The sequence below is a fragment of the Nerophis ophidion genome, linkage group LG28, assembly GCF_033978795.1.
Source record: "Nerophis ophidion isolate RoL-2023_Sa linkage group LG28, RoL_Noph_v1.0, whole genome shotgun sequence".
In the NCBI taxonomy this organism is placed as follows: Eukaryota; Metazoa; Chordata; class Actinopteri; order Syngnathiformes; family Syngnathidae; genus Nerophis; species Nerophis ophidion.
In genome coordinates, this window is record NC_084638.1 from 20,571,994 (window position 1) to 20,582,766 (window position 10,773).

The 10,773-nt window shown below is 39.5% G+C and overlaps 1 protein-coding gene across 1 annotated transcript; it reads left to right on the top strand.

Moving 5' to 3' along the window:
• The first annotated feature begins 1,338 nt into the window (after nt 1-1,338).
• Nucleotides 1,339-10,048, top strand: LOC133545473 (gastrula zinc finger protein XlCGF52.1-like). The gene is made up of 2 exons (XM_061891102.1): nt 1,339-1,768; nt 8,460-10,048. Exons 1-2 carry the CDS (start codon nt 1,642-1,644, stop codon nt 9,527-9,529), a joined length of 1,197 nt encoding a protein of 398 aa, XP_061747086.1. The 5' UTR covers nt 1,339-1,641; the 3' UTR covers nt 9,530-10,048.
• The last annotated feature ends 725 nt before the right edge of the window (nt 10,049-10,773 follow it).

A 10,773-nucleotide genomic window follows, 5' to 3' on the forward strand; every position in this document is an offset into this window, starting at 1 on the left:
ACTAACTGCATTGTTACATCCTGGATGTAACAATCCTACCGCAAAACATCAACAAAGAAAAAGAAGTCTGAAGTTAGCAACACATCACTGAACTTTACAGCCATCGCAAGTGGAGTTGGTTGTTTGTTTTTTTCATCAATAAATACAATTGGAATGTAGAAAAAGTACTTTAGAGTTGCAATGCATACAGAGATGACATATGTGCCATTTTTTGGTTTACACTCCAGCATCTATTCAAGCAGCAAGCGGCAGCACATTTACAAAACAAAACAAAAACATAATTTCAACACCCATAAACACTGTGGTGGCCTCTGCGGTGTTCTACGCCATCATCTGCTGGGGTGGGAGGAGCATGGCCAGGGACAGGAGCAGACACAACAAAGCAACCAAGCGAACCGCCCACCAACTCTTGGCCAGTGTCCAGTCTGCATGGATGAGCGAGGATGTGTGCAAGAAGACGGAGGTGTCCAATACCTGCTCATTCAGCCAAGACACTGTGGAGCTTGTCCGTCCCGGTGCTCAGCGCCAGCTCCACTGTCCTGTCTCTTCATCCGCATCTCCTCCAGTCTCTCCAAATGGACTCTGGTGTGGCAGAGACCCAGCAGCTGGTCTCCGGTAGGCAGATCCAGAAGTTCACAAAAAATCACAGCAGAAGTCACAAAAGAGCCACTCCTTGTCACACAGTCCTAAAGGGTCCCCAACCAAAAGGCAAAAAACCGACATAAAAACAAGAGGGAAACAGCAGGAACACAAAAGGATGAAACATCAAGAGCACAGAGTTCCTGCCACCAGCAGCCACTACAGCGGCGCCATCTTAGTGAAATACTTTTATGTTTTAGTAATGTATGTATGAAAAATGAATAGCTTACCTCGGATTAAAAGGGAACAAGAATATGAAAATGAACAAGGTGTATCGCCACAATTTCAACCACTTTTACGCTTCTGTCATTGTAATGAATGACGCATGGGGGCGCCACTAACTCCCATCCCATAATTTATTTTTTAAATGTTGATATTTTTAAACGAATCACTTACTGTAACCTAAAAAATAAATTTTTACATTTTATGAATTCTGAAACAAATAACTTATTATAGAAAAATAAAAAAATATCACTTTATTTTCCATTTAAGGCTTCTGAACGCATCTTTCAGGTTTGTGTACAGATCTGTGTGGTTTCATAACAGATACTGTATTTTCTAATAAAGTTTGTTTTGTATGTAATAGTTTATGATGACATTGTTACTGAAATACAGATGACACAAAAGAACCATGGTAAGTAAGTGTGGCAAAACAAGTTGATGAAAGTGACGTCGGATACGCGCATGCGTAGACCGATCGGGTGATGAAGCAAGATGGCGTCTGACGGAGAAGTCCTAAACGCGGGCATTATATTTCTGTATTCTTACATATATGTTGTTTAATAGAGTACACACGGTTAATAATTGTTTGTAGCCGGATACATTAGTCTGAGCGCACTTTGACACTTCTCCTGTTTGCTAGCTTCACTTAAGGTAGCTTGCAGCTAGTTTAGCTGGCTAGTTAGCTTAGCTTGTTAGCTGCTAACAAAGAGACGCGGAAGTTATTTAAACATCGCTAAGTAGGGAACTAATGTGAGTGTAAAGTGTTGTGATTGTGTGAAAATGTGCGAAAGTACGATGGCAAAGTATGAAGAGGAACTTTATCCAACAAAAGAGGAGAAGGAGCGACAACATCAACTACTGGATGTTTATTATAAGAAACATCATCAAGTTGTGTTACACAGAACAGGTTTGTTTACTTCTTACTCTCACATCTTTACTAACTTTATGTTTGATGATTAGCATTATTCTGAAATGTGATGCGTATAAAAAGGTTGGTTGTCTTGTGAGGATGATGTACAGTCGTGGTCAAAAGTTTACATACACTTGTAAAGAACATAATTTCATGGCTGTCTTGAGTTTCCAATACTTTCTAAAAGTATTATTTTTGTGTGATAGAGTGATTGGAGCACATACTTTTTGGTCACAAAAAACATTTTTGAAGTTAGCTTATTTTATGATTTAATTATGGGTCTACTGAAAATGTGACCAAATATGCTGGGTCAAAAGTATACATACAGCAAAGTTATATATAGTATATATACAGCAATGTTAGTATATACACAGCAATGACAGTGGGCATGGTGTTCCTGGTATTAAAGGCCTCACCTTTTTTTCTTCCAACCATATTGCTGGGTATTGTGGCCAACAGCTAAATTTTTGTTTCATCTGACATCACATGGACAAAGATAAAAACATCTGGAGTAAAGTTCTGTGGTCAGATTAAACAAAAAATGAGCTATTTGCCCACAATTCCCAGCAATATGTTTGGAGGAGAAAAGGTGAGGACGTTAATCCCAGGAACACCATTACCACCGTCACGTTATGCTCTGGACCTATTTTGCTGCCAATGCAACTGGTGCTTTCTTCAGGACAACCTAAAATCATCAGCTCGGAGGTTGGGTCTTGGGCGCAGTTGGGTTTTCTAAAGGGCAATGACCCCACACACACGTCAAAAGTGGTAAAGGAATGGCTAAATCAGGCTAGAATGAAGGTTTTAGAATGGCCTTCCCAAAGTCCTGACTTAAATGTGTGGACAATGCTGAAGAAGCAAGTATATGTCAGTAAACCAACACATTTAGCTGACCTGCACCAATTTTGTCAAGAGGAGTGGTCAAAAAATTCAACCTGAAGCTTGCCAGAAGCTTGTGGATGGCTACCAAAAGTGCCTTATCGCAGTGAAATTTGCCAAGGGACATGTAAGCAAATATTAACATTGCTGTATGTATACTTTTGACCCAGGTGATTTGGGCACATTTTCAGTAAACCCATAATAAATTCATAAAAGAACCAAACTTCATAAATGTTTTTTTTGTGACCAACAAGTATGTGCTCCAATCACTATATCGCAAAAAATAAGAGATGTAGAAATTATTGGAAACTCAAGACAGCCATGACATTGCTCTCTTTACAAGTGTATATATACTTTTGATCACAACTGTAAAGATGTCCGGTACTTGGAACCGCGTGGTTGTCCTGTTCTGTTGAATTTAACTACCCGTAAAAATAAGATTCTTATGCCAGTCTATTGGTAAAATAAACTTAAATCGACGCTTGTGCATAGTCATCCATCCATTTTTATACTGCTTGTCCCTTTCGGGATCGAAAAGGGTGCATGAGCCTATCTCCGCTCTATTCGGGCGGAAGGCGCGGTACAAACTGGACAAGTCGCCACCTCATCGCAGGGCCTACACAGATAGACAGACAACATTCACACACTACGACCCATTTAGTGTTGCCAATCAACCTATCCCCAGGTCCATGTCTTTGGAGGTGGGGGGAAGTCGGAATACCCGTAGGGAACCCATGCAGTCACGGGGAGAACATTCAAACTCCACACAGAAAGATCCCGAACCCAGGACCAAACCCAGGACCTTCGTATTGTGAGGCACAGATACCAGTTTTTCCATATATAGGATTGGTACCTAACAGAACTACACCTAGGATTGGTTATCTGTATAATAAAAACCATTATCAGGCCTCTGCAGTCTACATATAAACTTAAACATCAGTTTTCTCAGGGTGGCGTGGAAGGTGTTTATCCCTAAATCACAAAAAAGCTTGCTGGCACTACTACCCCTGGCCTTTCTGAGCAGGATTTTGAGACAGTCATTATATGCAACCTGGAGTTTGTGCAAGCTCTCTTTTTTGAACCTCACCCAGAGGGGTGCTGTGTACATAGGGGTGTAGTAAGCTCTAAACAAGTACACCTTTGCTTCATCAGAGCAGTAATGACATTTTCTCACCAGCATATTGGCTTTCTTCTCTGTCTAAGCATGTCAGCATCATCCTCCATCTTGTCATTGATGATGCGGCCTAAGTATTTGACATTGTTGCACACAGACATGGTTTGACCAGACCAATAGAAACCTTGGAAATTAGGATACTGATCTTCATTGGTCCTACATATCATTACCATACTCTTTGTGGCATTATACTTGATGTCAAACTTGACTCCATAGTCTGAGCATATGTTAAGAAGCTGGTGGAACCCTGCACTACTGGGAGATATAATGGCCAAATCATCAGCGTACATAAAGTGGTTGATAAAGGTGTTCCCCATGATGCACCCTGTTCTGCATTCTCCCACTGCCTTGACAGGTCATCCATAGACAGGCCTAATAGGCCTGGTGATAGAAGCCCACCCTGCCGTACCCCATTGCCAACTCTAAAGGGAGAGGATAAACTACTCCCCCATTTTACCTGCTTCGTCTGCCTGTCGTACCAATATGCCAGAATATACCCAGAACACCCCAATGCTTCAGATTGGAGTTTGAGATGGTTGACTCTGTCAAATGCCTTAGATGCATTAATACACCCTACCAACATTGTAGGGCCCTGCACTCTGTATTTTTCTACTGCTTCTTTTAAGGCATAAATACACAAGTCAGTGCTGTACTTGCTCTTAAAGCCAAATTCTCTTTTTTTCTTTTTTTTTTTCTTTGTCATGAAAAAGGCAGGTTTTTATCATTAAAAATGGAGGAGTTTTGGGGGGGTTAGAGCACCAATTGTAAGCGTATCTTGTGTATTTTATGCTGATTTAATAAAAAATAAATATATGTATTTTTTTTATTACAATTTTTTTTTTTAATTAATACAAAATTCTTCTGCGGCCTGGTACCAATCGAACCGCGGACCGGTATGGTTGGGGACCACTGATCTAGAGGGCTTATATAGTGGGAGCATATCAGTGATATACTTCGGCCCTAGACCATGTAGTGATTTATATGTGAGCAGGAGGATTTTGAAATAAATTATTTGATGTACAGGGAGCCGATGTAAGGATTTAAGAATTGGTGTAATGTGCTCACATTTTTGGGCTTTTGTTAGAACTCTAGCATATATATATATATATATTATATATAATATATAATAATAATATATATTAATAATAAAAATATATATATATATACATATATACACACACATATATATATATATATATATATATATATATATATATATATATATATATATATATATATATATATATATATTAGGGGTGTAACGGTACACAAAAATTTCAGTTCGGTACGTACTTCGGTTTAGAGGTCACGGTTCGGTTCATTTTCCGTACAGTAAGAAATCAACAAAATATACATTTTTTGGTTATTTATTTACCAAATTTGTAAACAATGGCTTTATCCTTTTAACATTGGAAACACTATAATAATTCTGCCCACATTAACCTACCTCAAGTTGTTGCTTTGATTAAATAAAATGAAAAAAACCTTTCTTCTACATATAAAAAGTTTAACATTAAATAGTTTCCATTGAAACTGTTTAATGTCAACTCATCATGCTTAATTTATTACAGCATTTGGGAAGCCTGTAGTTGACATTTATTATGTAAATGTTGTATTTTTATCAAGATGTGATAGCAGGGACCCTGCTATTCAAAACTAGGCTGCTATAATAGGAGAGACTATTCATCCCTAAACACAATGGAGTTCAATGAAATAACAGACAGACAGGGCTTTGCTGCCCCTAAAACACGCACACGCGCACACACACACACACACACACACACACAGAGAAAAATGAGCTAACGTTACGCTAAAAGATAATTAGCCTTCATCTCAAGCCTCTATTGTGAGCTGGCTGAGCTGCAGTTTAAGTTTCTAGAAGGTCAACGGGCTCATAGTGATGTTTGTAATAGTTGTGACTGGGAAGTGTTTAGTATAATTTGGGTAAAGTCCGCTCCCCCCCTCCTAGACGAATATCTGCTCGACGCTAAAGCATTGACTACATCGCTCTGAAGTCTGAATACGCACTGCTGATTGGCTGTTACATCGCTCTGAATACTCACTGCTGATTGAGTTTGTATGTAACCAATCAGATGGTTGTGTGGGAGGGACAATGAGGCAGAGACAGAGGCAGAAAGCAGAGCAGCTTGTGAAGACTTCTGCTTCCGAACCGAAACCCCCGTACCGAAACAGTTTGACACAAATACACGTACCGTTACACTCCTAATATATATATATATATATATATATATATATATATATATATATATATATATATATATATATATATATATATACATATGTATAAATATTCACACTAATATGTTAGATCCACTATGGACTGGACTCCCACTATTATGTTAGATCCACTATGGACTGGACTAACACTATTATGTTAAAACCACTATGGTTTTAAAATAGTTTTTAATCATTTATTTTATATAGTTTTTATATTGGTTTTATATGTATTTATTTTTATTTTTTGTTTTTATTCAGTCATTGGTGGAGCTCTGTGCAGCACTTTGGAAACATGTTGTTGTTTAAATGTGCCATATAAATAAAATGGATTGGATAGGTTGATTGGCAACACTAAATGGGCCCTAGTGTGTGAATGTGAGTGTGAATGTTATCTGTCTATCTGTGTTGGCCCTGCGATGAGTTGGTGACTTGTCCAGGGTGTACGCCGCCTTCCGCCCGATTGTAGCTGAGATAGGCACCAGCACCCCCCGCGACTCCAAAGGGAATAAGCGGTAAAAATGGATGGATGGATGGATGGATTGACTATTAAAGGCTACCTGAAATGAGATTTTCTTATTTAAATGGGGATAGCAGGTCCATTCTATGTGTCATACTTGATCATTTCGCGATATTGCCATATTTTTGCTGAAAGGATTTATTAGAGAACATCCACGATAAAGTTCGCAACTGGAAGAAAGCCCTCCCTCAACCGGAAGTCGCAGACGATGACGTCACATGTTGAGGGCTCCTCATATATTCACATTGATTTTAATGGGAGCCTCCAACAAAACCAGCTTTTCAGACCGAGAAAACGACAATTTCCCCATTAATTTGAGCGAGGATGAAAGATTTGTGTTTGAAGATATTGATAGCGACGGACTAGAAAAAGAAAAAAGAAAAAAACAAGTTAAAAAAAAAACGCGATTGGAATCGCGTTGCATTGAGACGGATTCATATGTTTTTAGACACATTTACTAGGATAATTCTGGGAAATCCCTTATCTTTCTATTGTGTTGCTAGTGTTTTAGCTAGTTTAACAGTACCTGATAGTCGGAAGTGTACGTCCACGGCCGGTTGTTGACGCGCAATGCCTCGGGGAAGTCGACGGCAGCTGTACGGGAGGCACAAGCTCAGCTAATATCTGGTAAGAAGCGACTTTTTAACCACAATTTTCTCACCGAAACCTGCTAGTTGACATGTAGTCGGGATCCATGTCCGCTGTGATCCATAATAAAGTTTCACCTACATGAACTTTAAACAAGGAATCACTGTGTGTTTGTGTGGCTAAAGGCTAAAGCTTCCCAACTCCGTCTTTCAACTTTGACTTCTCCAATATTAATTGAACAAAATGCAAAAGATTCAGCATCACAGATGTCCAAAATACTGTGTAATTATGCCGTTAAAGCAGACGACTTTTAGCTGTGTGTGTGTGCAGCGCTCATATTCATAACAGCCCGTGACATCACGCGTTCACGTCATCATTACGCAACGTTTTCAAGAAAAAAGTCCCGGGAAATTTAAAATTGCAATTTAGTAAACTAAACCGGCCGTATTGGCATGTGTTGCAATGTTAATATTTCATCATTGATATATAAACTATCAGACTGCGTGGTCGGTAGTAGTGGGTTTCAGTAGGCCTTTAACTAGATCCACTATGTACTGGACTCTCACACTGTTGTGTTGGATCCACTATGGACTGGACTCTCACTATGATGTTAGATCAACTATGGACTGGGCTCTTATTATGATGTTAGATCCATTATGGACTGGACTCTCACACTATGATGTTAGATCCACTATGGACTGGACTCTCACTGTGATGTTAGATCCACAATGGACTGGACTCTCACTATGATGTTAGATCCACTATGGACTGGACTCTCATACTATGATGTTAGATCCACTATGGACTGGAGTCTCACTATGATGTTAGATCCACAATGGACTGGACTCTCACTATGATGTTGGATCCACTATGGACTGGACTCTCACACTATTATGTTAGATCCACCACATCCCCACATCTGCGGTACCCTCCAAGGTTTCTCATATTCATCCCATTGTGTTGATTTTTTTCTTGCCCTGATGTGGGATCTGAGCCAAGGATGTCGTTGTGGCTTGTGCCACCCTTTGAGACACTCGTGACTTAGGGCTATATAAGTAAACATTATTTATTTGATTGATTGGGAATAATTTGTGGTGAATTAACTCCCAATTCCAATCCTTGATGCTGAGTGCCAAGCAGGGAGGTACTGGGTTCCATTTTTATAGTTTTTGGTATGACTCGGCCGGGGTTTGATCTCCCAACCTACCGATCTCAGGGCGGACACTCTAACCACTAGGCCACTGAGTAGGTTAAAATACAGTAACGCCACATTTGTATTCTATGTTCTACAGATGTCCAGCGGGTGTCAGCAGGGAGTCATGAAGAGATTCCCTCCGGGCAGCAGGAGTGGCACACCAGTGTGGGACAGAAGGAGCTACAGGCCCCCTCCCACATTAAAGAGGAGCAGCTTCATGATGAAGATGAAGCTCAGTCCTTACAGCTTCGACATAGTCAAAGTGAGGAGAACAGAGGGGCGGAGCTTGTAAGTCAACACATCACAGAAGCTGATGGAGAGCATTGTGAAGATATAAAGTCAGAACCAGACAGCATCTTTGCTCCACTGTCAGACATGGACCACATGATGTCAGACTCTTCTGATCACAGTGACCACATCCAAAAGGCTTTGGAGAGTAAAAATTACTCTAAAGGTAATACGAGACATCACACTAACAACAAACACTTTGACTGCTCTGAATGTGGGAAATCATTTAGACAGAAGAGACAATTTAGAGAACACATGAGAATACATACTGGAAAGAAACCTTTTACTTGCTCTGTTTGTAAGAAGAGTTTCTCCACAAAGCAACACATGACCACACACATGAGAACACACACTGGAGAAAAACCTTTTCCTTGCTCAGCTTGTGCTAAAAGATTCAACACTAAGAATGAAATTATATTACACATGAGAACACATACTGGTGATAAACCTTTTACTTGCTCAATTTGTAAGAAGAGTTTTTCCTCAAAGCAACACATGAACACACACACGAGAACACACACTGGAGATAAACCTTTTACTTGCTCAGCTTGTGCTAAAAGATTCAACACAAAGAATGAAATTGTAATACACATGAGAACACATACTGGAGAGAAACCTTTTACTTGCTCTGTTTGTAAGAAGAGTTTCTCCAGAAAGCTTGACATGACTACACACATGAGAACACATACTGGAGAAAAACCTTTTACTTGCTCAGTTTGTAAAAAGACTTTCTCCAGAAATAATAACATGACCACACACATGAGAACACACACTGGAGAGAACCGATTTAGTTGCACTGTGTGTGATAAGATGTTCCGGTATAAGTATCAGGTCAGTAAACACAAGTGTGTAACAGTCATGGAAGCTGCAGGGATTTAAAAACACTTAAACAGTGATTGTGCTAAATGTACTTTAAAAACACAGTATATTTGAATGTATATTTGATGTTGTATGTAGCGCTTCTCATCTTCTAGTGTTATATGTTGTCCTGGAATTACTTTTTAAGTTGTGTGCATTTATATGTAGCTACATTTTTTTGTCATCTTTGAAAAGAGGACATCTTATTATTTAAATTTGTTTTGTTTTTTTTGTCTTTTATAAAATCACACTTTTTTTTATTTGCATTTATTGATGTTATTATCCAATTAGTATGAATGAATAAAATTGTTAACAAAATGTGGACTCTGGAAGAATAGCAGCATTGTTACATCATGGATGCTAACTACTGCAAGACATCAACAAAGAAGATAAAGGCTGAAGTTAGCAACACATCGCTGAACTTTAGAGCCATTGTGAGTGGAGTTGGTTGTTTTTATTGCTGCATTTGAACTTATTTCACCTCACATCTTCACTTTTAATCCTAAAGTCTTCTTCAAATATATTGTTGTTGGCTTCTAAGATTTGTGTTTATGATGTGTGTGTAAACTACTGTGGAAAGGGTTGTTGTCACTTGTGGATCAATGTGTTCACTTGCACATATTCATCATCATCATCATCATCATCATCAGACCTAACCGGCCCACTACTGGACAAAACCTGAGCATTAATGTTCTAATATAAGCGTGACTTCATTATTCCTTGATAATAAGACTAAAAATACAGATTTAAGCACTGTATTAGAGTGCTTCTTGTAGTACTCCAACTTGCCACGCTGAGAAGTGGGGGCGATCGTGAGCTGGAAGATACATGTTGCTATCATGTTTTATCAGCGAGGAAGACAGCATTTGTGTTTAATTTTTTGTCAGATCCAAGTTTTATTGCTCTGCTGAATAAATGAATCACTATGGCTGCCAATATATATATATATATCTATGTTTCCATCCTCACCTATGGTCATGAGCTTTGGGTTATGACCAAAAGGATAAGATCACTGGTACAAGCGGCCCAGATGAGTTTCCTCCGCCGGGTGGCGGGGCTCTCCTTTAGAGATAGGGTAAGAAGCTCTGTAATCCGGCAGGAGCTCAAAGTAAAGCCGCTGCTCCTCCAAATGGAGAGGAGCCAGACGAGGTGGTTTGGGCATCTGGTCAGGATGCCACCCAAACGCCTCCCTGGGGAGGTGTTTCGGGCGCGTCTGACCGGTAGGAGGCCACGGGGAAGACCCAGGACACATTGGGTAGACTATG

Bases quoted from the DNA above. Each gene is read 5' to 3' on its own strand.
- LOC133545473 (XM_061891102.1), top strand. From the start codon at position 1,642: ATGTGCGAAAGTACGATGGCAAAGTATGAAGAGGAACTTTATCCAACA. The intron at 1,769-8,459 runs GTTTGTTTACTT...TATGTTCTACAG, and splicing joins AGTTGTGTTACACAGAACAG to ATGTCCAGCGGGTGTCAGCA.